The following is a 23,486-nucleotide window of genomic DNA, read 5'->3' on the forward strand; positions in this document are numbered from 1 at the left end:
CTCACAGACCCTAGCTGACCAAACAGGCAGTCTCTGAAATAATCCCAGTGGCCATGGCAGAGGGGAAAGGCCTGAAGAGGGTCTCAAACTGGCAATGAAATGCCCCAGCCCAGACAGTATGCCAGTCCCATTCACAGCTCATTGGCCAAAACAAGTCGTGTGCATGCGTGCTAAGTTGCTTCAGTTGTGTCTGACTCTTTGTGACCCCATGGACCATAGCCAACCAGGCTCCTCTGTCCATGGGATTCTTGGGCAAGAATACTGGAGTGGGTTGCTATTTCCTCCTCCAGGGGATCTGCCCAGCCCAGGGATCAAACCCGAGTCTTACGTCTCTTGCATTGGCGGGCAGGTTCTTTATCACTAGTGCCACCTGGAAAGCCCAAAACAAGCTCCAGAGACCACCAACCATAGAGAGGGCGGGAGGGGCACGTGGAGAACATGACTCATGACCGCCGCCTCTGTATGAGGTGTGCACGTTTCCCCAGGAGTCAGAAGCCCAGGCTGGGACGAGGTGGGTGTCTACGCGCCTGTACCCTGACATCACCTGGGAGGTGGAGGGGTTGCGGGGGGGGGCTCTTTGGCCTCCAAAGGGCAGAATCTCCCCCCAAGAGCTGCCCCCGCTCCCCCCGAGCAGCTTGTGAAACTGGACCCTGCGTGTGGCCCACAGGTGATGACCAACGGCTGGGAGACAGTGGACATGACCCTGCGGCGGAACGGGCTAGGGCAGCTGGGCTTCCACGTGAAGTACGACGGGACCGTGGCCGAGGTGGAGGATTACGGGTTTGCCTGGCAGGCCGGCCTGCGGCAGGGCAGCCGGCTGGTGGAGATCTGCAAGGTGGCCGTGGTCACACTGACCCACGACCAGATGATCGACCTGCTACGCACCTCCGTCACCGTCAAGGTGGTCATCATCCCGCCTTTCGACGACGGCACGCCCCGGAGGTAAGTCTGTCCCCTCAGCAGCTCCCTGGGCCCTGGCCCTTGGGGCCCTTCCTCAGCAGGTGGCGATAATGGTGTCAGGGTCCAAGTCAGCATCTGTGGAACCCCTCCTGCAGGCAGTCATGGTCTAAGCTCTGCACGCGCATGCTGTCCCCTCCGGCCCCCACCACAGCCCCACAAGGTGGGCACCCTCCTTAGTCGCACATAGCGTTCAAGTCCTTGCCTGAGGGAGTTCCCTGGCGGTCCAGTGGTTAAGACCGTTTCCACCGCAGGGGCCGTGAGTTTGATCCCTAGTTGGGGAACTGAGATACCACATACCTCAAGGCATAGCCAAAAAATAGTGGGAAAAAAGACCTTGCCTAAAGGTCCAATGTGCTTCATCATTTGTTCGGCACATATTTACTGAACCCCTACTGTGTATACACTCCATTTGAAGTCTTGAGTAGGATTTAGCAGCAAACAAAATAAAGGCCCCACTTCCCTTGGAGTTTGTGTCCTGACAGGCAGTCATTAAATAGGTGTGTAACGCAGGACCAGGCAGTGAAGAGCTCCGAGGAGAAGAGCAGGGTCTAGAAGGGGCTAACAGGTGGTCAGGGAGGGCTCCCTGGTGGAGGCTGCCATCTGATTTTCCAGGCCAGCAGAACCCAGGCCATGGACAGGCCAGGGCAGGGTCTCCAGAGTGTCAGCGTATGTAGGGGGAGGGTTCCTGCAGCCCAGGGAGGGCAGTGTGGAGCACGCCGAGCAAGGCTGAGATGGGGGAGAGGGCCTGGGTGGGGGAGCAGACTGGGCGCCCTTCCTGGACACAGTGTCAGGCTTGGGTTTTGTTCACTGGGAAGCCAGGGCAAGATTTGTTTCTTTCTGTTTTGTTTTAATGGAATATCTCAAGCATCTTTCTCTTATTTATCTGCCTGCATCAGGCCTTAGTTGCCGCACGTGGCATGTTCGTTGTGGCCCATGGGCTTAGTCTAAACTCCATGGCTTATGGAGTCTTAGTTCCCCAACCAGAAATCGAACCCGCATCCCCTGCCTTGGAAGGTGGATTCTTAACCCCTGGACCACCAGGGAAGTCCCGTATTTCAAGCATATTAAAAGCATGCTAAGGGGGAGGGAGGTGGGAGGGGGGTTCATGTTTGGGAATGCATGTAAGAATTAAAGATTTTAAAATTTTAAAAATAAAAACTAAAAAACAAAACAAAACAAAAAAAGCATGCTAAGTCCCCTGTTTCAAGATTTGTCAACATGTGGCCAGTTCTTATTTTGTCTTTGTTTCTTTTTCATCCCATACCTCTCCATCTTAGATTATTTGAAGCAGTCTCACTCCTTCAGCTGTCTCTACCCAGTCAGGACCTTAAAAAAATTTAGCAGACTGCCTCAACTCCCCTGTCCACCTTTAACTTCTTTTGTATCACAGGCTCTTCCTGTGGCATTTGGTTGATGAATCTCTTTTTTTTAAATCTTATTTTTTTTCTTACCTTTTGTTTTGGGAGGAAACTGGGCCTCTTGTTTTTCAGTTTCCCGCTTCCTGGATTTATCTGCTTGCATCCTGCTGATGTCCTTTAACCTGTTCTTCTGGCACGTGTATTTCCCACAAACGAGTTAGGCATAAAAGCTTGATCAGATTCTAGTTAAATTTCCTTTTTTTTTTTTCTTAAGATTTTTTTTTAACGCGGACCATTTTAAAGACTTCATTGGGTTTGTTACAATATTACTTTTGGTTTCTGTTTCAGTTCCTTGGCTGTGAGGCATGTGGGATCTTAGTTCCCTGACCAGGGATCGAACCCACCTTCCCCGGCTTGGAAAGCGAAGTCTTAACTGCCAGGGAGGTCCCTGAATTTCTTTTGGTCACAGCACTTCCCAGGTGTGCATCCATCAGGAGGCGCCATATGTCTGGCTGTCCCTGTGGGAGTGATACTAGGGGCGGTCAGAGGGTTCCGAGGGTGGCAGCCTGACCCTAAACGCTATGCATTTCCCCTCAGCTCTCAGCAGCCATTTGTGATCCTTGTCTGGATCCCCTGTGTCATGATGGGTCACACTCAAGTGATGTCCTCAGTTCTAGCCTGCCTTCTTTATGTTTAAACAAATGTATTTATGTGTCTGTCTTTGTGCTGCGTCTTTGTTGCTGCACACCAGGTTTCTCCAGTTGCCGTGAGCGGGGCTATTCTCTAGCTGCAGCGCACAGGCTTCTCATCGCAGCAGCTCCTCTTGTCATGGAGCACAGGCTCTAGGGCACGCGAGCTTCAGCAGTTGCTACTCCCGGGCTCTAGAGCACAGCGTCAGTAGTGGAGGCTCACGGGCTTAGTTGCCCCTCGACGTGTCGGATCTTCTCAGACCAGGGATTGAACCTGTGTCCCCTGCGGTGGCAGGCAGATTCTTAACCACCAGCCCACCCACCAAGGAAATCTTTTCTTCATTTATTGGCTGGAATTCTTCCAAAATGAACATTCCTTCAGCAGCCATTTGATTCCTCTGAAATATAATTTGTACAGAGAAGGCAGGATAGATGTGATTCTGAGAAGAATGAATTGGTACCCTAGCAACCTCCAGCGATGACTTGGAAACAGTGGTTCTAGAATCACTACATCCCAAGGCCGGAAGCACAGCTGCACAAAGGACAGTTTGGGCCTGGGCCCTCACAGCCCTGATGAATGGATTGGGGAAGACAACCAATAAAAAAGTAAGCCAGTGAGATGGTTCACACAGTCCAAGCGGAAATCACTGGGTGTAGTGGGAAGGCAGACCTGCAGGGAGGTTGCCTACATTTGAGCCCAGGCTCCTCGTCTTATTGACTGTGACCTTGGGGAGATTTCACCACCACTCTGTGCCTGTTTCCTCTTTTATAAAAGAGGAAATGGAGCTTTTACCCAAAAGCGGCTATAAGGTTGGAGGAGGCGAGCCCCACAGAGCACGCAGAACAGGACGTGGCCTGTAGGAGGCACTCAGAAGACACCAGCCATGAGGTCCTGGGTGTGAGGAACATTAGGCCTGATCTAACATCGGACTGGGTGGTCAGGAAAGGCCTGAGGGTGAGAAGGAACCAAGAGACAGGCCCTGTGGGGGGGTAGGGTAAGAACAAGAGGCCCTTGGGTTGTTGACGGACCAGAAGGAGGGACACGTGGCTGGAACAGGGTGAGCCAAGAGAAAGGCACACAGTGAGGGGACACTGAGAGCTTACACACGTGATCTCCCAGGGCTGGTGTGATCCCTGGTTTACAGATAAGAAAACTGACACCCAGGGTGGACCACTGTCTTGTGCAGAGTTGCATGGCTGCTAAGTGGCAGAGCAAAACTCAGTCCAGGTTCCCCATCTCCGTGTATTCTGCTGCCTCTCAAAGCAGTCTCGAGCTGTGGGCATGTGAGTCCTGGTTGCACCCTCCCACCTTCTTGAGTCTTGCTTGCTCTGAACTTGGTGGGGGACAGTTCAACCCTGCTACAACCCAGGGCTTGGCCACCCAGGTGCCAGTCCTCTAGCCTTGGGACTCCAGTCAGGCCCTAGGCGTCCCCTTCTCCCAGCCCTCTTCCAGGGCTTCCTCCATCCCTGCATGGGGCCAAGGGCAGGCCACACCCATGCCAAGCTCTGCAGGGGCAAGTCAGGCTGAAGTAGCTCTTCTGCCTCGTTGCATACACACACACACACACACACACACACACAGTAGCAGCCCGCCTGTTGGATGACTCTCCAAAGCTCGGAAGCACCAGAGGCCACACAAATATCCTTGGACCTGCAGGTAGGGACCAGCTGAGTGAAAGGCAGCATCTGCAGGCTCCCTTCTCCAGTTCTGGGGAGATGAGGCCAAGGAGGGTGTGACCAGACACACGGGTGCCACTCCCCGCCCTGTTTAGGAGGAAAGCTATCATCCAGCTCCCTTTACAAGGCAGCCACCGAAACGGGACAGCTGTGGGTTGGGACTTGCGTGGTGTGTGTGGCTCTTCAAGCGCAGAGGGGTCTGGCTGACCTCGTTTGCAGAGCTGATAGCCCAGTTTTGCTGTTCCTCCAGCCTCTTGCTATGACCCTGGCCTCCTAGCCTGGGTGTCACAATCCCTGCCACCAGCCAGGCTTTGTAGGGCCTGGGTCTGGACCCCAGGCTCTTCAGATACTGCATAGCATACAGGGGGTCATACTCACACCCCCAGACCGTGAGGCTGGTGTTCTCAAGTGAGCCCCGCCCAGGGGGGCCAGGTAGCCAGGAGGGACATCCCAGACCATGAGGCTGGGGTTCTCAGGTGAGCCCCACCCAGGGGGGCCAGGTAGCCAGGAGGGACATCCCAGAGCCCCTGAAGCGGTGTGTCATGGTAACCTGGCGTGTTTGTACAGGCTCATCTCACTGTGTCTGTCCTGCCTGATGGAGAAGCTGATCCAGGACACCTTTGGTTCCTCAATTGGATTCAAGATATCTGAAGGGGGAGGGGATGCTCCTCCCTGAGAAGGGGAATTGAAACCCCACAAGTGAGTGAGTTGGAGAGAGAGAAAGGAGTCCCCATGGCCTCCAGAAACTAGGCTGTTGGGAATCAAAGAGGAGGCGGCAGATAGGAAAAGCAGTTTGCGAAACTGGCCATCCATCACCAGGCATCTTCCGCACATGGCTGAGAGGTTGGAGAGGGACTCTTTAGTGCAGCATTGTTGGTCGAGCAAAAGACTGGAAGAAACTAGATGTCCAACCATAGGAGACTGGCTGAGTAAATCCCAGGCCATCCATATGATGGAGTAGTAATTGATTGTTTACAGAAAATGCAGTGAGTCAAGAATATGTAAAAACCTGGCAGCTGTGGGTGCTTCTGGTGGGTGTAACTGGTGGACAGAGGTGCCGTTTAATAACACTTTAATTTTTAAAAACAATCCTAAAACTGGATCAGTGAAAGGAGCTTCTCAAACTTTCTCATGTCAGCATCATCCCTGGCAGCTTGGTAAAATGCAGCTTCCCGGGGCCCACCTCAAAGAGGACTGTGATTCAGAGGAGCTGAGTTGGGCCCAGGCATCTGCTTTCCTTTACCGAGCACTCAGGGTAATCTAGATGCTGATGGATCTCAGATCACGGGGAAGGAATTTGTTCTAGAGCCCCCGGGTGGGTTTGGCTGGACTTCAGAAAATGGAAAGAAGGCTTCTGCTTCTGAGCTTGTGGGAATGGCAGGCAGAGTCCACAGAATCAGCTGGAGAAGGCGACCACAGCAACAGCTCTTATGTGTTAAGCACTTGGCATGCGCCAGACTTCTAGCTGATGCTCACCACCACCTCCATTTTGCAGATGAGGAAACTGAGGCTCTGAGAAGGAAACTCCTTCACCCAAGACTACATGGGCCATAAGCAGCAGAGCTGTGATCTGAACCAGCTGTCCGCCTACTGCGCCCTGGCTCTCTGTCACTCTGTGCTACCCTCCAATGATTGTTTTCCCTCTTTGAGGTCATGCCCAGGGACTCTTGGCCAAAGGTGGAGCTGTCAGTAACGGGCAGAAGTCACAGGCCCGCGGAATCTACCCACTGGCTCCCAAACCACTGTCCCAGTAAGCCAGTGTGTATGGTGGTTAAAGTTGTGGGCTTTCAAGTCAGCTTACTATCTTTAAATCCAGTTTCTGGGAATTCCCTGGTAATCCAGTGCTTTCACTGCCAGGGCGTGGGTTCAGTCCCTGGTTAGGGAGCTAAAATTCTACAAGCCACATGGCACAGCCAAAAAAGGAAAAAAAAAAAAAAAGGATAAATCAATCAATTCAGTTTCTACCTCTTACTGGCTGTGTGACCTTGAATAGGTTACTTAACTTCTCTGTGCCTCAATTTGCTTCTTTCTTCAGTGTATCTATTGATAATAACCAGCAACAGAGGTGAAGCAAAAGAGAAACTTGACTGGCTAATGCACCTAAGAAGACTGGGAGATAGGGCAAGATTGAGATGTGGCTTTATGCAGGGTCTTGGACATCTTCATCAAGAATCTCTCACCTGTTTCATGTTCTGCATTGCCATCATTCTCAAGCCACCTCTTCCTCGTCGCAGCTCCAGCTTAGGTCTCCCCAGCTCAGCAGCCCAGTGAAACAGATCTTTTTCTTACCACCTACCCTCCTTCCCCTGCTTGCCCACCCCCCACCCCACCCCCCTTGCAGCAGTTCCAGAGTTGATGCTCACTGTCTTTGATTGGCTCAGCTTGGGGCACCTGACAATCCTGTGCCCGTCACCTCAAAGAAGCGCTGCTGATTGGCTGGCCTGGGTCACATGCTCATACCTGGAGCCAGGAAGTGGGATCCACCCCACCCAGAGCCCACAGACCTGTTCTCAGGAGAAGGGGGTATAGAAGCTAGGCAGGCAGGAGCAGCGGGTACGCACTGCCTGGGTCCACGGTGGTAGCACCTCCACCTGGGCCTGGCAGATCTGCAGGTCCTGTTAGGCGTTCGTATGCTGTCATTCCTCACCTGGCACCTGGTGAGGCGTGGGCACCTACTGATCCAGAGAAGCTGCTGGAAGGCACTTCTGAATACCAGCTCCAGCTCCAGTGCTGCCAAGGGCACTGTGTGTCTGGCCCAGGTGCCAGAGAACATTCCTGGGTCACTTTTTGATGCCTCCTTAGCAGACGTGACCTGGGTCCACGACCACCAGATCTTTTGCCGGGTGACCCTGCAAGTGCCCGAGGCTCAGGAGAACCCCAGAGGGCTGGCTCGGTGTGGGCCTGACGGCTTCCAGGCCCAGGGCTCCTGCCAGCTTGGCTCCCACAGCCCCTGGGAGGTGGGTTTTGTGAGCACGTCCCCCTGCTCGGGCTCAGAGCCCCCTCCCATGCTGCACTGCAGCGGAGGCGGAGGACGCCAGCCCAGCCCACGGAGCCCCCCGCCCTGAGCCAGGAACATTGCAGTGCGTGTGCCAGCCTGGTCTAGGGGGAGTCACAGGCCGTTGTGCATCTATTTCAAGGTTCTGGATTTTTCGTGGCTTTTTTTTTTTTTTTTTTTCCAACCACCCTGCAAAGTAGGTCACCTGCTCCTCTTCCAGCTGCCTTTGAGCTTCTTTGGAACAAGGCAGATACTGTCCTTTGATGCCGAGGGCATCCGCCTTTCTGGCCCTGAGTACTGCCAAGGGAGGGTGGGGGCGCCAAGCTAGCCTGAAGAGGACACTGGCCAACTGGAGGCCTGGGTCAGGGTGAAGGGAGAGACCGGGAGAGACGAAGAGGAGGGGACGGGGAGATGAAGTAGAGTGTGCCCAGCAGTCGGGGCCATTGTGTTGGACCCTATCTCGGTTGAGGACACAGAGCTGCTCCATTTCAGACCAATTTGAAGGGTCCCCACTCGGCCTTTAAAATAGAAGACTGTTCAGATCTGGGCTGCGAAGCAGGAGCCCTGCGCGCTGGTGGGCCGGGGCCTTTTCCGAGTAACGATGTTTTTCTTCCCAGAGGGTGGCCAGAAACCTATGATATGAATACCTCGGAGCCAAAGACCGAGCCGGAGGGCCTGGCCCCGGGGGGCCGGCCCCCCTACCGCAGCAACGCTCCCTGGCAGTGGAGCGGGCCCGCGTCCCACAACTCTCTCCCGGCCTCCAAGTGGGCTGCCCCCGCCACCCCCGGACACGCCCAGTCCCTGAGCCGGCCCCCGAAGCAGACCCCCATGGTCCCCTTCCGGGAGTCCCAGCCCCTGCACAGCAAGAGGTAAGGACACCCCCACCCCTGCCCAGGGGTGCCACCCAGCCCCGCCTGCCCCCTGCCGCCCTCTGCCTTTCTCTCTCTCCTCCGCCTGTTGTCCGCCCTCCTCCTCTCCCTTGCCTTCTCATTCTCGTACCCCTCCCTTCCTCCTTGCCTTAAACTTGCCTCATGAGCCTCTGGAGCGTGGACGCAGAGCTGGGGCGCTCAGCACCTGCTGTTGGAAATCCACCCTACCATGTGAGATTAAAACCATGTATTTGTTTTAAAGGTCAAGGGACTGATAAGCACAAAATTTAGGAGAGTGATTACTTCTTGGGGAGACAGGGAAGTGGGGCGGGGAGGAGCCCACCCATGGGTGCACATGGCCCCAGTTCTAGCTCTCGGGTCGGTGGTAACTTTAGGCAGTTTGTTTTATTATGATGGCATATACCTTACAGATAAGTGCTTTTGAATACCTTATATGTTAAAGAAAAATTTCTAAGAAATGAGGGAATCTAACTTGCAGAGGAGAGTCTTGTCCCAGGTGTGGGTGGCCCGTCCAGCCTGTGTCAGGCTGCAGACGCTGAGGGGTGGGCTCAGCTGTGGTGGGAAGGGGTGTCCTGGCCTCCCCAGCCCTTTGCTCAGCAGCCTTGCCTCCATCCCCACAGAGGAGAGCAGGTGAAGCCCACGGGTGTGGCTGGGTAGCAGGACTGGGCCGGGCTTCTCCTTGCTCACCCCCACCCTCTTCCTCTCTCCTCTGTTCCAGGCCTGTCAGCTTCCCCGAAACCCCTTACACAGCGTCACCAGCAGGGGTCGACAAAGTCCCTCCCTACCGACAGCCTTCTGGGAGCTTCTCCACCCCCGGCTCGGCCACCTACGCGAGATACAAGCCATCCCCAGAAAGGTCAGACTCTCCTCTCTCTTTTCCGTTAAGGAATCTGATGAAAGCCAACAACCTTCTTCCCCGGGAGATGCACTTACCTGACATACAGGTTTATTTGCCATTTTATGGGGCTTTTGGATTCCCCAGGGTCCTCAGAGGCCCGTTAGGATAGAGGGCTGTGTGTGTTAGGATGTGGGGCCAAGCCAGCCTGACCAGGAAGGGCCCTGCCGGTCTTTGCAGCAGCGTTTCAGTTGCCATTTTTCTCAATGCCTGAATCACTTGTCTGAGCACGCCCCTTGCAACACAGCTGTTATCTGCCTCCAGCCCATGCTCCCCCAACACCAGGCCCCTAGCATTACCCAGTTTTCAGGGCCAGTCAGGCTTCAGTCCTGTCCCCTTCCCCAGACTGACAGCTTAGGGGATCTTCCCAACTCCTGCCTGGCTCTCTGTACCCTCGGAATAAACACGGTTTCTCTAGCTTACTCTCCAGCAGTCTTCCACTCCAGTGCCCTGGAACCTTCCTCCTCCCCTGGGGTGCCTGTCTGAGGGGTGGCCACACCACTCACCTGTCCTTGGGCCAGAGCCGTGCACCTCATCCTGGATGCCTCCCTTTCCCCTCCCCTCTACTGTGGCCCATCTTCAACCTCCTGAGCATCTCTGCCCCCGCCCCCGCCTCCTTTCCCCAGTGTCCTGCCCTGGCCACCTCCTTGAGCCCCCAGCCTCTGTGCCACCTCCTCTAGTCCACCCCCACTCAGTAGCCAGGGGGTCTTTGTCTGGCTGGCCACGTCTATTGCCTGCTCAAAACCCCACCCCCACGTGTCCCAGAGCTCTTGTGACACAGGCTCCACGCTTCACTGTGGCCAGCAGGGACCCTTCCTCCTCCCCTGCCTCTCCAGCCTCGTGCAGTGCCCTGCACATCAGCCTCCCCAGCCCCTTCTCCCATTCAAGTACTGACCAGGCCCGACCCTGCTTAGCTTTCGACATCAGACAAGATGGGACGAGTTCAGGGTGGTGTGGCCTTAGACCCCAGCCACTTCTGATCTCCTAGGCAGGCTGTGTGCTTTGCAGAATCCTCCCTGTGTTCTTCTGTCCACCCGGAAGTTCTTCATGATCTTCACCCCCACAGACTCCCTGGACCCCACTCTTCCAGTGTGAGTGCTGATGCTCCTCCAGGAAGCCTTCCCTGTACCCCCACCTCCCACACAGTGACATGTTGCCACCTGTTCCCTCGACTTCCGTTTGTCTTTTCCTGATGACGGCCTTGAGTCCTCTCCATCCTGTTAGCCCAGGGAAGTGTGCGTGCGTGCATATTCATGCATGTGTGCATGAACAGGCCTGCTGCTTTCCAATATATAACACTTTTTTTCTTATGATCACCGTCACACAGCTCAGGGTCTGGTAGATCCTTGGTGTATATTTGATGAAAGGATGGAGTGAGTGAGTGAGTTTGTTTAACTAACATGCCTCAGAATCACCCAGAAGGAGCGCTTGTTAAAATACTGATAACTGGGCCTCACCCTTGAATTTCCAGCTTAGTAGGACTAGGGTAGGACATGTGATTCCAAGGCTGCCAGCCCGGGGAACACACTTCGAGAGCTACTACACTAAACCACTGCTTGATTCTAAGCCTCTGTTGTAAAATTGGGGGAAACATACTCTTTCATCTTCTGGTAGCCACCATTCAGCTCTCAACTGCAGTGGGTCCCAAGAGCCCTCTGTGTTCCAGGTGCCAGGAGAAATATTTGAGATACTTACCCAGGGGTTCCTGTTATCAGCACCTGCTATGGTGAGAGAAGATCTCAGAAGGGATGCACACACTGCCAAGAGCTCTGATAGACTCAGGCCTTAGAGGAGGGAGCTCAGCCCAACCCCAGCTCTAAGCTGGCTGCCCAGAGCAGGTGGTATTTGAATAGGGCTTTGAGAGATGAATAAGAGTTTGCCACAGAGAAGAGGGAGAAAGTCATTCCGGACAGAGCAGAGGCTACAGACATCAGTAAGCAGAAAGGTGTGGAATGGAGAGGAGTCTGAGTTGTGGGGGCACCTGGGTGGCAACAGTGGCTGAGGCTGGAAGTGGCAGTTGGCATGGAGCCATCAGCCAAGAATAGAGGTGGTGGGGATGATGCTTTTGTTCATTCCAAGGAGCATTTTTTTCCCCCCAAAGTCCTGGTGTCCCCACTCCTATCTTATTGCTTTTAAACTATTTGAATAATTGTAGATTCACAAGAAGTTTAAAAGAAATGTATAGAGCCCTCTTTGAATCCTTCACCCAGCCTCTCCAAATTTAACATCTTGAATAACTAATACAATATCAAAGCAGTTGACATTGGTACAATCCACAGTGCTTATTCAGAATACACCAATTACCTGTGTGTGCGTAGCTGTGTGGAGTTTTGTCCACAGTTAAGACTGAACTGTGCCGTCACCATGAAACTCCCTCTGGCTACCCCTTTATAGCCACACCCATCCCCCCCCCACCCCTCTGGCAACCACTGATCTTTTCTGGGTCTCTTACTTCATGAATGCTGTGTAAAAGGAATCACATAGTATGTGCCCTTTTGAGATTTTTCTCTCAGTTGAGAGTCATCCACATTTTTGCCTGTATCTGTAGTCAAATCCTTACTGTTGCCGAGTTGTATTTGGTGGTGTGGTACCATTGATGAATATTCAGGTAGTTTCTGGGTTTGGGCTGTGCAAATATTCATGCTCTGAACATGCGTGAAAATAAGTTTTCACTTCTCTGCAATAAATGCCCAAGAATGCAGTTGCTTGCCAAAATATAGAAACAACCTAAATAGCTGTTGACAGATGAATGGATAAAGGAAACGTGGTGTAATATACACAATGGAATATTATTCAACCATAAAAAGAGGAAATCCTGCCATTTGCAATAACGTGGATGAACCTTAAAGGCATTATGTTCAGTGAGATAAAGCAGAAAGACAAATACTGTGCAGTATCACATGTGGAATGAAAAAAAAGTCAAACTCAAAAGAAACAGAGTAGATAGGACGGTAGTTACTTGGGGGTGGGGAGAATGAGACAGTGTTGGTCAAAGGGCACAAACTTTGAGTTATAAGATGAGTGAGTTCTGAAGATTTCACGTGTCACCTGGTGGCTGTAGTTAATTCTGTATTATACACTTAAGATCTGCTAAGTGGGTAGATCTTAAACATTCTCACCCCAAAAAAAGATAACTATTTGAGATGTTAGATGTGGTAATTATGGTAATCATTTTACTAGCGTATACATATTTCAAATCATTACACTGTACAACTTTAAGTATATTATAATTTTATTTGTCCCTTACACCTCAGTAAACCTGGGGCGGGTATGGGGAGATGTTTCTCCAAGTGCCATTTACTCAACAAGTTGAGAGCATTATTATTTCAGTGAAAGGGTGTGCTGACCATTCTGTATTGTGTGTAGAAAAGTGTTTAGGAAAAAAAAGAAAAGAATACGATTGCATACTGTGCGGTAAGTCCATTTTTAGTTTTAAAAAGAACTGCCAAACTATTTTCCGGGGTGGTTGTACCATTGTACGTCCCCACTGGCGAGCTGTGAGTCATCCTGTTTCTCCACGTCCTCATCACTGTCTGGTGTCATCGCCACTTTTCACTTTAGCTATTCTCATAGGTGTGATGATAGCTCATCGTGGTTTTAATTTGCATTTCTCCAGTGGCTAATGATGTTGAACACCTTTGTGTTTCAGTGTTTATATATTCTAGACACAAGTCCTTTGTCAGCTCTGCGGTTTGCAAATACTCCTCCCACCAGTCATTAGTTTGTCTTTTCATCTTGTTAACAGAGTCTTTCACAAAACAAAAGTTTTTAATTTTGGTGAGATGCAAATTACAGTTGTTTTCCCTTTATGGATCCTGCTTTTGGTGTTAAATCTTAGAACTCTTTCCTAGTCCTGAGTCCTGAAGACGTTTTTTCCAAGAAGTTTTTCCTTATTTTTTTTTTAAGCTGCACCACTTGGCATGTTGGGATCCTAGTTCCCCAACCAGTGATCAAACCCATGCCCCTTGCAGTGGAAGCACAGAATCTGCACCACTGAACCACCAGGAAATTCCCCTCCTAAGAAATTTTTATTGTTTTAGATTTTGCAGTTAAGTCCATAGTTGACTTTGAGTTAATTTTTTAAAGCTAGTTTTTTCATAGGGTGAAAAGTTTAGGTTGAGATTCCTATTTTTGCCTGCCAGTGTCCAGCACCATTTATTGAAAAGGCTCCTTCTCCTCCACTGTCCCTTAAAGCAAAAGCTCATTGGAAGGGGAAATCAGCTGGGCACATTTGTGGGGGCTATTTCTTTGTTCTCTGGACTGTCCCATTGATACATGAGCTCAGTGGGCTGTTTCTGTCAATTCCACGAGGTGGGTAGAATGTCCCATTTTATAGAGGGAGAGGGAAAACTGAGGCTCAACAAAGTGAATCCACTTGGGCGGGATCACTTTTCCAGGAACCTGGGCCTGTGTGATTTCGAGGGACCAACTCTGACCCAGCGCTGTGCTGCCTGTCCGCAGGAACGGTCCCTTCAGGAGTCCCCGCCCCCGCAGTGACACTGGGAGGCTGTGATTCGGTGTTTCAGGCTCTCTGGCACTGGCAAGTGGAAAACTCTCACTTCCCCTCAGATTCCATCTCCTCCCAGCCCACCCCTCTCTCCCCAGGCTCCCTGATGCTGCTTTCTGTATCACTGGTCTCAGTATTTTTCATCTCTGACAGCCAGCCAGGTTCCAAGTTCTGCCAAACATTCCTAGCATACCTCAGCCCCTGAACCCCGCCAGTGTTTCTCGTGGCTGGTCACCAGCCAGCCTTAGGAGGCCCTGAAGCAGGTTGGGCTGCCCCAGTGGCCTTTGGCCTCAGCTCCATTCCCCGTTTCCTGTCGCGCAGTTGACATCCTGGAGCCTCTGGGACCCAAGCCAGGCTTTCCAGCCCAGCCACAGACGTTTCCCCCTTGGGGACTCCTCTGGCTCCTGCTGTCTGCTCCTGCGGGCCTTGACCTGCCAGATTCGTCAGGTTTCCAGGAACTCAGAGACCCTCATAGACCGAACCTGTCCTGCAGCCCATCTTAGATTTACTGGGAGACAAGAGGACAAGAGGGCCTGCACTTCATCAGCCATGTGGCGTGAGCGAGGGGCTTCACTCTGCCCCTAGGTTTGCTCACATGTAAAACGTCTGCCTCAGGGACTTCCCTGGCAGTCCAGTGTCAGGGCTCCACAATTCCACTGCAAGGGGGCACAGGTTCAGTCCCTACTCGGGGAACTAGGATCCTGCATGCTGCATAGCACAGCCCCAAAAAGAAAAAAATTAGCTGTTTAGAAAAAAAACTCTTAAGGCTTCCCTGGTGGCTCAGTGAAAAGGAATCCACCTGCCAATGCAAGAGACACGGGTTCGATCCCTGGTCCAGGAGGATCCCACAGCAGCGGAGCACCTAGGCCTGTGTGCCACAACTACTGTCTGTGGCTTAGAGCCCGGGAGCCGCAACCACCAAGCTCACATGTCGCAACTATGGAAGTTGTTTTCCTCTGCTGGTTCCATAAAGAGTGGTCCGTCAGTTGGGAAGCATTTGATATTTGTGGGGGTGGCGGGGTTGCTACTGTGGGTCTTCATTATGGTGCACAGGTTCTTGGTTGCTGTATGTGGACTAAGTAGTTGCAAGGCACGGGCTTAGTTGCCCCACAGCATATGGGATCTTAGTTCCTGGACCAGGGATAGAAACTGTGTCCCCTGCGTTGGCAGGCAGATTGGTATCTACTGGACCACCAGGGAAGTTGAAACATTTGACTTTAGACAGAAAACCTTACTCAAGAAGGCATGAGCATTAAGGGGATTTATCATCGTAATAATTCCAGAGGCAGGTGGCTCTCGGGCTGGTCAGTTGTGTAGGTTCTTCCTCAAGGACCTGACTACACTCATGACCCACAGGGGCTGCTGTGGCCCCAGGCAAAACCGGTGTCCTGCAGGAGAAGAGGGAAGAGCTGCTCTCTATTTCTAAGGATGAAGGAACTCAGTCACTTACCCACCCCTGAACTAACCCCTGGCGAGGTCACGTGGAACCCCCACAATTGTCTTGTGTGCTTAGTTGCTCAGTCATGTCCAACTCTTTGTGACCCCATGGACTGTAGCCACACCAGGCTCCTCTGTCTATGGGGATTGTCCAGGCAAGAATACTGGAGTGAGTTGACATGTCCTCCTCCAGAGGATCTTCCCAACGCAGGGACTGAACCCAGGTTTCTCGCATTGCAGGCGGATTTTTTTTTTTTACCGTTTGAGCCACCAGGGAAGCTCAAACCCTCAGTATTTGCTCAAGTCATGTGGTCGAGGCTTGGCTGCCAGAGCAGCATCCGGACTCCACCAGCAGGGACAAAGAAGGTGGTGCCTCCTGGAGTGGCAGCCAACAATGGCTGCATCGTGTGTCCGCCCTTTACCCAGCCATCCTATAATGCACCCATCCCCAGCTCCACCCGTCAGTCTCTGTAGGAGACTGACCGAGCACGCTGGAGCCCTGCCCTCAGGACTCCACATCTGTCTTGGTACTTTCCTACGTGGCAGAGTAGGAAGTTCAAAGCAAAGATCCTGGCAGCCCAGGCCTGCTTCTGGGGAGTTTTGCCCAGAGCTGTGCATGGTGAGATGCTGGAATGTCCCAGTTTCATCAGCTTGACCAGGATTTGGCAGTGATACAGATGGCCTCAAATGGGACATATTCAGCATCTAAAGAATGGTCAGCATAGGCCAGTCAGTTTGCATTGGGATGGGAAGAAGGCTTTTTAGTGAAAGAATTACATGAGTGAACAAAGTTCAGGTTTTCTTGATAGAAGACAGTTAGCTGAGAGATGAAGCTGAAAACATTTGTTCAGCTAAAGATAGTCCATCGAGGAATTCCCCAGTAATCCAGAAGTTAGGACTCTGTTCTTTCACTGCCAGGGCCTAGGTTCAATCCCTGATTGGGGAACTAAGATCCCACGCCATGCTGCCAGCGGAGTCACATGTAGTGCTTTTATTTCATTGGAATAAAGCAAGGGAGTCTGGGAAATGTAGTCTGATAACCATCACATTGCTGCCACCAATGCAGTTTGGATTCTGCTACCATGGTGGAAGCAGAGAATAGACATTGAGGGAAGTGCCTGTAGTGTCTGCCTCTTACAAACCTAGCAACTGCCGACCATTTTCCCTTAGCACTCAGGATTTGATTCAGGCGTTTTCAAAAAATGGAATAAACCCATCAACACTTCAACTTCCAGCAATACTGGAGTCACATTTTACCAGGAGGTTGGCTGGCTGCTAAGTCAGCCAGTAAGGTGAAGACTCCCTATGCCTTTTGTTTTTAAATAGCGTATAACTGCTTTACAGTGTTGTGTTAGTTTCTGCTGTTTACAGCTCGCATCAGCCGCGTGTCTTCATTTTATCTCCTCCCTTTGGAGCCTCCCTCACACCCCACCCCCAACCCCACTGCTCTCGGTCATCGCAGAGCACCACGCTGAGCTACCTGTGCTATGCGGCAGCTCCCCCCAGCTCTCTGTTCTGCGCTCAGTACTATTCTCTCAAGTCATCCCACCCCCTTCTCCCACCACCCCCATGTCCCCAAAGCCGTTCTCTACATCTGTGTCTCCATTCCTTCCCTGTAAACAGGTTCCTCAAGATCCTTTGTCTAGATTCCATGTATGTGCATTAATATATAGTATTTGTCTTTTCTCTTTCACACTTCACTCTGTATGACAGACTCTACATCACTTGCGTCACTACAAACAACCCAATTTTGGTCTCTTTCACACACACATATATACACCACATCTTCTTTATCCATTCACCTGTCAGTGGTATCTTTTCTTCCTGGAGGCATTAGAATTCAGGGCCTGGAGAAGTGGGGGTAATACGTGTTTTCCTGGCAGGTGAGGAAAGATAAGATTTCAGAAAGTCCAGTGCACCTCTGCGGCACTTCTCTGCTGCCTGTATACGTGAAAGCCAGGAGCTCAGAGTTGGTCTTTGCAGAGACAGCCCTGGCTTTGGACTGGCAGGGTGACCCCAGAGAAGTCAGTTAACTTCTTTTGGATTTTGGGGGTGGGATTCCAGTTCATTACCCTCTCAAGTTTCAAGTTCAGGCACAGGAAACAAGTGAGGAATCACGTATCAGCTTGATGAATGGAGGCTCAGTGACTCCTCCAAAGTCCAGGGTTCGTGCCCGTGGAATGCTTCTGGCTGCAAGTAACCAAACATTGTAGGAATTTGTTGTCTCCCAGAAAAGAGGGTTCAGAGGCAGAGCAGTTCCCAGGGAGGTTAATCCAGCACCTTGACAACATTAGCAAGGGCCCAGTGGCTCTTCCTGCCCCCTCTCTTCCACATTCAGCATTGGCCGTGTTCTCAGACTGGTTGGGAGAGGGCGACAGCTGCAAGTGATGTCATATTTGGACCCGGCAACATCTGATGAGAAAGAGAGGGCATCTTTCCTTGTCATCTCCCTCTGGAGCAAGGAGACTTTCCTCCACAAGCTCTGAGCAGACTTCCCCTATCTCAGTCAGGTTATGCTGGTTAACAGACCTGAAAATTGCACTGACTTAAGTCAGTGAAGGGGTTTCCCAGGTCATTCGACGATAAAGAATCTGCCTGCTAATGAGTTTGATCCCTGGGTCATGAATATCCCCTGGAAAAGGAAATGGCAACCTACTCCAGTATTCTTGCCTGGGAAATCCCGTGGACTGAAGAGACTGGCTGGCTACAGTCCATGGGGTTGCAGAGTCGGACACAACTGAGCAACTAAATAACAATAAGTCAACCCGGGTTTATTTTGCACCTACACTTCAGGTCCACCACTGAGTGGACCTCTTAGGACCCAGGCTCCCTCACAACTCCCTGATCGTCACACAGCCCCAACCAGCCGGTCTCAAAGGGCTGGAAGAGTGGCCCTGCCATGTGTTTGTCAGGTGAAGAATCAGAAGTACTTCATGGGAATGAAACTTAATAACTCAAATCCTCTCACATGTCCTCTGCCTTTCCTAACCAGCCCCAGTCAGAGAGAGGGTTTCCACCATGCTGGATTCTGATCTGAGGTGGAATGGATGTTTGGGAGGCACCCACAGGCTCTGGGTTCACAGAGAATGTCTCTGGGACCCGAGGCCACAGAGAACCTTTGCCAGTCCCTCTGTTAAACCTCAGGCCTTGCCTGTGGCTCTGCAGGGCCCACCTCCAGGAGAATCTCTCTCTAGGAGACAGCTTTGCTTTTCCATCCCTCTACAACCCTGTGTAGTAGAAAATGTCATTTTTCAGGTGGGAAAACCGCAGCTCAAACTGATGAGCACTTGCCCAGCCAAGGTCATGCAGCTAGTGAGGGATGGAGCTAGGGTTGGGCCCAGACCTGCCTTGTGCTGACTCCTGAGCCCTCAGCCTCTACCCTGCAGCCCCTTCCTCCAGCAGAGAGCCAGACAGATTGGTTCCGGCCCCTCAGCCAGGTGTATCACGTGTCAGTGTCAACGCATTCAGTCCTACAAGGAAAGACTTACTACAGTTGCCTCTTGACAGCTTGGGAAACTGTCGGGGCAAGGAAGTGACTGAACCTGGCTGGGCAGGAGGCCAAGGAGAGGTTTGATCCCCCAAGCGGCCCACTTCCAGGCCTCCTGGACCTACAAATGGCTGCCTTGTTTTGCTCTCTTCCATCAGAGAGAGAGGGAGCCCAACACCAGCCTAGGAGTAGGGGCTTGCTGACAGCAGCTCACCCCATTTCATAGCCAAGAAACGGAACCCTGGGGGACTTCCCTGGCGGTCCAGTGATTAAGTCCCTGTGCTTGCAATGCATGGGGCGATTCCTAGTCAGGGATCTAAGATCCTACATGCCGTGTGGTGCAGCTGAAAAAAGAAATGGGACTCTAGAGGAGCCTAGGTCCTGAGTGGCTTCTGCCCCCACCCTTTCCCTAAAGACCCCACCTGGCCCCACGTGCCCTGCCGCCACCGGCTCCCTGGCATGCTTCCCAGACAGAGCTCATTCCTGACCCGCAGTTAATAGCACGTTTCCAGGCTTACTCATCCAGCCTCCCAGCCTCAAGGAGCCTCCCGGGTATTTAAAACCCCCAGCAAGCAAGTCTCGGCCTCAGGTGGTTTTTGACACACCAGCCCTTCACCCTGTGCCCGCCTGCTCTCGCTCCCCTGCAGGTACACGGCTGCCCCACACCCGCTGCTGTCTTTTGATCCCCACTTCAGCCACGACGGGACATCCAGTGGCGACTCCTCATCAGGCGGCCTGACCAGCCAGGAGAGCACCATGGAGCGTCAGAAGCCAGGTAGGGCCCCCCCAGGCCAGCCATGCCCATGGCCCCACCCTGCATGACCCGTTACTCACAGTGTGACCGGTAAAGCCCCTCCCCCTGTCAGTGATGGATAAAACATGAAAGCAAGCTGTTAGTGCACCATGTAAGGTTAGAGAAGGCACCTGGGAGAGCGGAAGGGACCAGTGAGCCAGATCCGTGTCCATCCAGACAGGGCCTCAGCAGGCGGGGTCTGCCGTTGCTGTCAAGCAGGAGTTGGAGCACAGATGTGCAGCCCGGAGGAGGGGACTGCCAGGGGACATCTGAAAGTGGTCCTCTGGGGGCGGGGGGCTGAGCAGAACCGGCAGTGTCCTGACTGCTCATTACAGAAAGCCTTCGATGCTGTTTGTCAATTGTTATGCTGAGACACGAGCCCAAATCCAGAGCATCTCGTGTGATAATATAATCACAAAGTGAACACACCCCTGTTCCACACCCAGGGCGAGAGAGACATGGCCAGCCTCCTGGCAGGCCCCAGCCCCTCCTAGTCAGCACCCCCGGAGGCCACCACACCCTGTTTCTCACGGCCAGGTTTAGTCTTGCCTGGTTTTAAACTTCACGCATATGGAACGCAGATTCCCACTGGACACACTGTGTGTGTGTATACATGATTGTGACTTCTGTGGCTCAGTACTGTGTTGGTGAGGGCCAGCCACATGACTGTCGCAGCGCAGTTCTGAGTAGTATATCCACTGTCTGAATGACCCACAATGTCTTACCCCATTCTAGCTTTGAAGGACATTTAGAGTGGACCAGGTTGGGGTTGCTTAGAACAGTGCGGCCAGGAATATCCTTGTACCTGCCTTTTCTGAAGATGTGTTCACGTTTCTGCAGGGAATATACCCAGGAGTGGAATTGCTGGGTTATGCATTTAACTTTCTAAGAGATTGTCAAATCTCAGAGAGAGAGAGAGTTCTTAGCGGCTCCAGTCCTCCCCAGCCTTTCTCATTTCAGCCTTCCTGGTGGGCACACAGTGGTGCCACATTGTGTGTTTCATTTGCATTTTTCTGATGCCTGGTGAGACTAAACGTCTTCTCATCTGTTTACTCTCCTGTGTATAAGTATTAATCATGGCATATACTCCTTGGATGAATGTCTTCAACGTGATGTCTCCTAACAAAGCTGTTAGCCCTTTTAAACTGTGAGAACCAGCAGGTGATAGGTAGGTTCAGAAGAAAGAAAATCAATGAAGAATCGGAGGGTGCTAACGTCGGAGGGGGAGGAGATAGAGATGTCCGCACAGTGGGTGTTTGAGAATATCCAGGCAGTTCTCATGGGGGTTGCCCATGTCTGCACATCACTGGCTACCCCCCCAGGTGCTATGGGGCAAGGAGAGAGGCGTGTGCACCCTGTTCCCCAGGGTGAGCAACCTGGAAAATTCCTCAGCACCTCCATGCCATGGTTCTCTCCCTCTGTATGTGTCTCTTTGTCTTAAATTTTCTTCCTTCCTCCCTTCCTTTGTCTGTGGCTGCACTGAATCTTTGTTGCTATGCACAGTCTCTCTGGTTGTGGAGAGCGAGGGCTACTTTCCATTACAGTGCACAGGCTTCTCGTTGGCGGAGCACAGGCTCTAGGCACACAAGCTTCAGTAGTTGCAGCACGTGGGCCTCAGCAGTCCATGGTTCTGTTAAACCAGGGACAACAGTTGGACTTCAGCCAAGCAGGTTGCCCCCTCCCCGACCACACTCCCCCCAAGTCCGCTGCCTCCGGGGCCTGCAGACATGGCTCTCTCCTCCACTCAGCACACTTGATCCCACCTGCAGGTCTGTGATCTCTACTCCCAGAAAAAGGGAAACCTGTTGCTGGGAGATGTCATTACACCAGGGTGTAAGTGGGGAGGAAACTTCCCCAGCGTTCACTATTCACTATGGGCCCCAGATAAGGGGGTCACAGAAGCTCTCCGTGGGCCCTCCTTCCTTCCATCTTCAGTCCCCCACGGCCCTATTCCCCTCTCACCGCCTTGAGACCTTGTAAGTTGGCCGATATTTCCCTGCACGCTCACAGATCAGGGTGATCTGTGCTCAGAAGTCACCATAAAGTCCAGAGTGTATTCAAGCTCCAGGGTGGGGGGGATCCAGCAGAGGGGATGGATGTGGGGGAGTGCCCAGCCCTGGTCAGATGACTGTGGTCACAGCAACAGTAGCACAGTTTCAGGTGCTCCACACTCCCATCTGTTTAATCATCTCAGGGACACAACAGAGGGGCCGCTGTGACCACCCCATTTTAGAAATGAGAAAGGTGAGGCCCTGAAAGGGTGTCCCTTGTCCGAGGTCCCAGCTGGTGAGTAGCTGCATTGAAATTTGGACCAGGACCTACTGGTTCTGTAATAGGACCTCTCCTTGACCCGTGCCTGCTGCATATACCACCATAGTCCCTCAACCACAGTGTGAGCTGAATATTAACTGGAAACAAGCATAGTTCCTGGAAAGTGATCTGTAGGGTCTGAGGAGGTCTCTGAACAAATCACATTTTAGGAGAGGCTAGAAGAGTGTGAGGGAGACAGCTGGGAGAACATTCCAGGGAAAGGGAACTGCTGAGCGAAGAACCCCGGGTGGCAGGGGGCCTGGTGTTGGATAAAGAGGCAGAGGGGCTAGAGAAGTGGTGGGAGATGAGGCCAGGGAGGTGGCGGGGACAGCAGGGACTTTGTCCTTTACTCAGAACCACAGGGCTCAGCTCTTCTGAGCAGAGGGGGATGGGATCTAACTAGGTGTTCACAGAGTTCCTCTGGCTACAGATTCGCATGGGGCAGGGCCAGTGGAGGGGGAGAGGTGGGCAGGTTCTGGATACAGTTCTTTGGAGGTAAAGTTAGGATTTCCTGAGGTTCAAGGATGATAACTGGTTTCTGACCTGAGCAGCCAAAAGGACAGAGGAGACGAGAGATGGAGGTTTAGGGGAAGATAAGGAGCTGCCTTTGGCCATGTCCAGTAGTGGGTGCCTGGTAGACACTCCATGGAGGTGTGTGGGTAGCTGTATGTACAAGGCTGGAGTCGTGGGGAGATGTCCCACCAGAGACAGAAGTTTGGGAGCCATGGTGTCCTAGGTGGTAGAAAAGCTGGGTGTGACTGCCACGGGCTTGGCTCTCTGCAGAAACGTGGTCTCCTGGCATTTTTGGCCCTCCTCCCAGAAGACCAGTGCTTCCTGGGCATCTTGGACACCTCCAAGGAGGAAAAGCATCTCTGGAGGGTGAAGCAGGTGGGCATAGTCGGCAGTGACACCCTCGACTGTGTGCAGTCAGGCGGCGTTCTCTGTGTCCCTGAGTGCCCTCCCTGACCCTCCACGCCCACCTTCCCCATCAGGAACATGGGCCCAGAGCCCCCTAAGGTTGCAACAGGGGCAGCGGTGTGTGTATGGTGGTGAACTCAGGCTCCGATGGGCCTGGTGGGAAGTTCTGAGTCAGCTGTATAACCTTGCCAATGACCTCATCTCTCCCAGCCTCAGGTCCTTTTTCTGTAGTGGACACCCTAAGTGTGTCTCTCCTTGCAGGGTGGTTTTGAGATCCAGTGAGATAACACCTGTCTGGCCCCAGCACAGGACCCAGCCCATCATTCAGAGAATGGCGACTCCAGCTTCCGGAGCGCTTATTCTGCACTGTTGCTGGCATTGTCATCACTGGGGAAGCACAGAGAGGTTGCCAGGGTTGAGAGCATAGGCCTGAAGCTCTGTGTGACCTTGGACCAGTTTTTTAACCTTTCTGAGTCTTGATGTTCTCCTTCATCTATTAAACTGGTACTAATGTCCACCTCATAATATCACTGAGTGGTTATAACAAGGTAACGCAGGCAGAGCGCTTAT

The 23,486-nt window shown here is 52.4% G+C and overlaps 1 protein-coding gene across 7 annotated transcripts in view; it reads left to right on the forward strand.

Annotated features, from left to right (window-relative positions):
• The window catches only part of SIPA1L3 (signal induced proliferation associated 1 like 3), a 254,293-nt gene that overhangs the window by 181,840 nt on the left and 48,967 nt on the right, over positions 1-23,486 (forward strand). For all 7 annotated transcript variants that reach the window (XM_042230909.2, XM_027977924.2, XM_042230912.1 and 4 more), the window contains 4 exons: positions 668-942; positions 8,297-8,548; positions 9,288-9,425; positions 19,543-19,670. In XM_042230909.2, coding sequence (XP_042086843.1) covers positions 668-942; positions 8,297-8,548; positions 9,288-9,425; positions 19,543-19,670 — 793 coding nt within the window. The remainder of the gene's footprint in view (positions 1-667; positions 943-8,296; positions 8,549-9,287; positions 9,426-19,542; positions 19,671-23,486) is intronic.

The sequence above is a fragment of the Ovis aries genome, chromosome 14, assembly GCF_016772045.2.
Source record: "Ovis aries strain OAR_USU_Benz2616 breed Rambouillet chromosome 14, ARS-UI_Ramb_v3.0, whole genome shotgun sequence".
NCBI lineage: Eukaryota > Metazoa > Chordata > Mammalia > Artiodactyla > Bovidae > Ovis > Ovis aries.